Genomic DNA, 5367 nt, shown 5'->3' on the forward strand with positions numbered 1-5367 from the left:
GTCACTCGGCCTCCCTGATCTTTGTGACGCCTGTCGGCTCCAGGCTCGGGCTCGGCAGCGCCGCGGTGCCGCGAGCTGATGGGGCAGAAAGTGCGAGCGGGGCTGCTGAGCACGGCCGGGACACCGCCCCGCTCCACGGGACAGGGACAGTGCCACGTCTGCTGGGCTGGTGGGGAGTGACACCAGCAGCGCCAGCGTCCGGCCAGCACCGGCCACAGGCAGCGAGGCTGCACCCCCAGCCTCCCCAAAGCCCTCGGTGGTGGGCACAGTGACATCTGCCACCCCCCCGGGGTGGGCACAGTGACAACTGCCACACCGCCGGGTGGCACCCGGGGTGTCCCACACGGCTGCAGGGTGGGTGGTGGGTGCCCAGCACCCTGCAGCACCCACGGGCAGCGCTGTGGCAGTGCTGGTCCAGTGCTCTGATGGCAAGTGACAGAATGGGAGCAGGGCTCCATGGGCCGTGGCAGCCCCAGGCGCTGAGCGTGACCGCGGGACGGAGCAGGGAGGGAGCTTTGGGATAAATCCAGGGAGAAATCCTGCTCCAGGTGGGCTCCAGGAAACCCACAGAGCCCTGGTCATGCCCAGAATGTGCCACTGGAGCCTGGTGCCCATGGAAGCCCCATAGCAGGAGTGGAAGGGGCTGCTGGGCAGCCCAGTGGGAGTGTCCCTGCCTGAGGATGGAGCAAGGAGGGCTCTAAGGAGCATTCCACAAGAAACCATTCCATGATTTGTTGGGATGCAAGGTGTGGCCCCTTCCAGGAGCCCAGGGATGTGTGTCTGTCTTGCCAGGTGCTGGAGAGCAGGCCTGGGGCTGGTGCTGCTGTGCCCAGAGCACAGGAAAGCACATCCAGCATCCACGCCGTGCTGTTGGAATGCTCAGTCCCAGCACTCTGGCCATATTTGTCTCCATCTAAGGCCTCAAAGTGAGGGGTTAACCCAGCTCCCAGCCAGCCCCAGCCCCCTTTCCTGGAGGAGAAGCAGATGTGGGAGCGGGGAGGCTGAGAGGGGCTGCCTGGGGCCGGGGGCTGAGCTCCCCAGCTGCGGCAGCAGGCAATCAGGGCTGCAAATTGGGATCAGATGTGGGCAACTCCCCCCTCTAAATGCAGCACTCCAGGGCTGCTGGGGCTGGTTCTGCTCTGCCTGGGGAGGAGGAGGAGGGTTTTGTTGGGGCCCAGGGTGGCTGCAGGGACCTCCAGAGCGTGGTGCTCCCTTTGGAGAGCTCTGTTTTCCCTGGGAGTGCCCCTGCCTCTTCCCTTGCCTCTTCCCCTTCCCCTGGCGGGCTGGAGCGGGCTCTTCCTGCAGCAGGGATGATGCAGGAGCTGGTGGTTGGCGTGGAGAAGATGAGGTTTGACTCGGAGGCTGATGTGGAGGAGCTCAGAGCTCAGCCCCTGCCCTTCCCTGGGGTGGACAGTAAGTTGGGGACGGGGCTGTGGCGTTTTTGGAGGGTGGTGGGGCTGCAGGAGCTTTTGGGGCTCTCCCCTTGCTGCCCTCCTGCAAAACCTGGGTGGTTTTTGTCCTGGCTCTGGGCATTTCTCCCTCGGGGATGCAGCTGGCAAAGCTATTGGGGAGCTGCCAGGGTGCCCAGTGTCCCCACAGGCACAGCACTGGGTGTTGCAGGTGAAGCCCTCCCCACCCTGGGGCTGGGGCAGTGGGGACAGGCTGGCAGTGACCGGGCTGTCCCAGGTGTGCAGGGACACTGGGGACAGGCTGGCAGTGACAGGACTGTCCCAGATGTCCAGGGCCACCCCCGGCCCGGCGGGGCCAAGCCCGCAGTGTGCAAGCATTGGCTGCGAGGGCTCTGCAAGAGGGGCGAAGGCTGCGGCTTCCTGCACGACTACGATGCCAGCAGGATGCCCGAGTGCTATTTCTACTCCAAGTTCGGTAGGTGCGGGGCCGGCCATGCCAGGGAGCCCCTTCCCAGCCCTCTCTCATCCCTCGGGGCCGGCCATGCCAGGGAGCCCCTTCCCAGCCCTCTCTCATCCCTCGGGGCCGGCCTCGAGCGAGCGGCTGATGCCACCTCCTGACTGCGGGAAGAAGCGCCACTGTCACGCAGCCAGGGTCACTGTCCCCCCACCCCAGCAAAATCTGGCTGCTCCCAGGGCACCCCAATTCCTTTCATCCGGCCCATACTGGAGGGATTCCCTCGGCATTGTCCCGAATGTGGCACACCTTGCTCCCGCAGGGGAGTGCAGCACCAAGGACTGTCCCTTCCTGCACGTGGGTGCCACCGCCAGCACCGCGGGCTGTCCCTGGTACGACCGAGGCTTCTGCTGGCACGGTGAGCTGGGGCAGGGCTGGGCGGGCAGAGGGTGCCCAGCGGGGATGGGGCTGGTGCCCACGACCCCGGGGGGTGGGTGGATTTGGGCTCTGGGCTGCAGGGAGAGCAGAGCTCCCACAGTGTCCCTGTGAGTGTCCCCTCTGCCTGGCAGGTCCCCTGTGCAAGTACAAGCACACGAGGAGGGTGATGTGTGCCAACTACCTGGTGGGCTTCTGCCCGGAGGGACCCAAGTGCAAATTCGTGCAGTACGTACTGGGGGGGCTTGGAACGTGGTTGGGGGGGTAAAATCCCCTCTCTGAGGTGGCTGTGGCCCTTGCAGGGTCAGGGATGGGGACACAAAGGGTCTGAATTAACCAAAGCCACACCTGAGCTGTGCTGCTGACAGCAGGGGCAGCCCTGAGGGGCTGGGGGAGCCTCAGAGGGGGTCTGGGGACATCCCTGGTCTCCATGGAGGAGCCTGCAGCAGCTCCAGGACACCCCTGAGGGGCTGGGGGAGCCTCAGGGGGTCTGGGGACACCCCAAGTAGTAACTGCCTGTCCTCTGTGTCCCCTCCAGCCTCAAGGCCGGGCTGATGACGAGCAGCACAGACCCATCCAAGGTGAAGCTGCTGTCCCTGTGCCCTCAGGGGTGATGCCCCAGCTGCCCCCAGCTCCTGTGGGGCAGCAGCTGCCAACTGCCCCCCCTGCCCCTTTCCCCCAGGAAGCTGGATGTCCGTGGGGGCTGGTACAGAGGGATCTGGCTGCTGCAGAGGAGAGGGGAGGTGAGCACGTGCCAGCCAAGGAGCCACCTCCACGTGGCAGCCAGCACCTGGCAGCTCAGCTGTGGGACACCAGTGGCTGCCCCCCGAGCCCTCAGAGCCTGCTGGAAGGAGACACCTGCTCCAAGGTGAGAGATTTTGGGGAATGGGAGGGCTGGGAGCAGTGGTCACACCTTGGAGGGAGGATGAGGGGCAGCAGGGGCTGTGGGGATTCCCAGAGTGCTCCCAAACAGCCTCTTTGACTGGAAATGTGTCTTTTCCTTCTGGTATTTGGCCCTGTCCCCTTGGAGCTGGGGTGGGAACCAGCAGGGGAAGGGATTTCAGTGGTGAGAACCCTGGGAACAACACATCCCTCTGGCTCAGAGGTTTGGTGTAGTTGGAACTCTCGGGGTGCTGTTTCCATGATCCCATTCCTTTGGAAATGGGGTCAAAACAAACACACGGGGACGTGGCAGGGGCTGATCCAGCACAACCTCCCTTCCCTGTGCCCCCAGAGAGGATCAGCCAGTCCCTGTGCCAGCCAGAGCAGGAGGACTCGGCTGGAAATGCTGCTGGGAAAGTGACTCCAGTGCTCCACAGAGCTGAGGGCAGGAGGAGGACACCACGGGACAGCACGGACACGGCACCGGGGCAGCTGCTGGGCAAGGAAAGCCAGCAGGGTTTGCCCAGCACCAGCTCACAGCTGGCACAGGCAGCACAGAAATCACTGCATGCAATGAAAATCAGCACCTGGCACAGCTGGCTGCTCTCCTGGCACAGCTGGCTGTGGGCAGGCTGGGGCAGCAGCAGCATTCCCAAGGGGTGCAGGAGTGGCTGGGGCCAGGATCCTGGGCACAGGGGTGGGGATGTGCTCATCCCTTGGGAAGGGGGCACAAAGCACCACGTTTGAGATCACAACCCAAGCAGGAAAGGAAAATCCACACAGGTTTTTATTGCTGGTGAGAGAGTTTTTGGTGCAACACCTCTGTCACAGCACTACTGCACTCTGCAGAATAAAAGAGCTCAGACTTTTTTAATTCTTGGCTCTTTTTTTCTTTGCCCTTCATGCCTGGAACATGAGCAACCCTTTCCCAGACATGTCTGGGAATGGCAGGCTCCAACTAGCACTCCTGACTGTCCTGGTTTGCCTGCTGCAGGCACGGGTTTTGCCCTTTGGGCACAACAGCTCATCCCATGGAGTTTTCTTCCCCAGAGTTAGGGTGTTGTGGTCTGAGCTGCTGCTCCAGTGCCTTCACACAGGTCCTGGCCAGCCCTCCCAGTACAAGGGGTGAGTACAAACTGGGCTGGGCCAGGCATAGCTCTGAATTTGAAGGGAATGGTTCTTGGGGTTGAAGTCCACTCAGCTACAGCAGAATTGTCAATTCATCTCTAATGACATGAATCTCTAATGACAGCTCAGGACAAGGTGCTGTCCCCTGTCCCAAACAAGGGATCTGGGATTCTGCAGCTTCCAGGAGCTCTCCTGCCCCCACAGATCTCTCAGGTGCCTCTAAAGCTTTCTCATTTCACTACTAAAAGCTGCCTGACCCACGGAGGGGTGACCACAGGCTGTCACTGTCACCTCTCTGCCGCACAAGCCGACCTGCAAAGCGGCTCCTCCTCAGCTCCAGCCCCAGCCAGGCCCCTGCTGCTGGGAATTCCTGCTGGGATCCTGCTCCTGGCTGCTCTGCTGCCTCCCCAAGGGCTGGGGCTGTTCCCTGAGTGCTGCTCCAGCTCCTTCAGTGGTATTTTCGCCAGCGGTGCTGCTCTGGAAGAACAGGGAGGAAAAAAATCCCAGGGTCAGCTCAGGGTTCTGTCACCAGCCCAAGGGCAGCTTCTCTGTTTCTGTGCTGCCAGGGGGAACCACCTAAACACCAGCAAAGCCCAGGTCATCTGTCAGGAAATGCAGCTCCTGTTGGAACTTCTCCTCCCTCTGCCCTGTGTGGGCTTTTCAAAGTGCTCCTGACAATCCTGGGGCTCCCCAGGGAGAAGCTGTGAGTCAGCAATTGCTATCAGCACTTTTATTGACCAAATTCCTCTGCCCACCTAGAGAATCCTGCTCTCTGAGCTCTGGTATTAAATGGGGAGTGTTTAAACAATGTAATTATTTCAATTATTTCAGAGCTTTAATTAACAGGGGTGTTAAACAGTCTTTCCAAGTGTTGCAAAAGGAAGAATTCCTGAAATAGGAAGTCTTACTGAAGTGCTGATAGTTCCAGCCATAGCTGAGCAGGCAGTATCCAGCCAGGAGCATGGAGATTCCAGCAGGTCCCCCCTGCCTCACATGGATGTACTTGGCACAATAACTGCTCCAGGCTGTTGGGAGAGAAAGGAGAGGGATAAATCATGG

General features: G+C 61.1%; 1 protein-coding gene and 1 non-coding gene across 2 annotated transcripts; one reads left to right on the forward strand and one right to left on the reverse strand.

Annotated features, from left to right (window-relative positions):
- The first annotated feature begins 1074 nt into the window (after window positions 1–1074).
- On the forward strand, window positions 1075–3801 carry CPSF4L (cleavage and polyadenylation specific factor 4 like). The gene is made up of 7 exons (XM_030231183.2): window positions 1075–1413; window positions 1735–1884; window positions 2186–2281; window positions 2433–2526; window positions 2837–2879; window positions 2981–3166; window positions 3533–3801. The coding sequence occupies exons 1-7, from the start codon at window positions 1104–1106 to the stop codon at window positions 3599–3601; spliced, it is 948 nt and encodes a 315-aa protein (XP_030087043.2). The 5' UTR covers window positions 1075–1103; the 3' UTR covers window positions 3602–3801.
- Window positions 3802–3949: 148 nt separating this feature from the next.
- LOC103819753 (uncharacterized) lies at window positions 3950–5359 on the reverse strand. Its single transcript, XR_007779024.1, has 2 exons — window positions 5217–5359; window positions 3950–4785 (listed from the first exon to the last, which is right to left on the reverse strand). It is a non-coding gene; the product is annotated as an uncharacterized LOC103819753 (transcript).
- Window positions 5360–5367: the final 8 nt, after the last annotated feature.

This window comes from Serinus canaria, chromosome 18 (assembly GCF_022539315.1).
Source record: "Serinus canaria isolate serCan28SL12 chromosome 18, serCan2020, whole genome shotgun sequence".
Classification (NCBI taxonomy): Eukaryota; Metazoa; Chordata; class Aves; order Passeriformes; family Fringillidae; genus Serinus; species Serinus canaria.

Coding starts and splice junctions, on each gene's coding strand:
- CPSF4L (XM_030231183.2), top strand. CDS start 1,104: ATGCAGCACTCCAGGGCTGCTGGGGCTGGTTCTGCTCTGCCTGGGGAG. Junction 1,414..1,734: donor GCCCTTCCCTGGGGTGGACA/GTAAGTTGGGGA, acceptor GGACTGTCCCAG/ATGTCCAGGGCCACCCCCGG. Junction 2,880..2,980: donor GCAGCACAGACCCATCCAAG/GTGAAGCTGCTG, acceptor CCTTTCCCCCAG/GAAGCTGGATGTCCGTGGGG.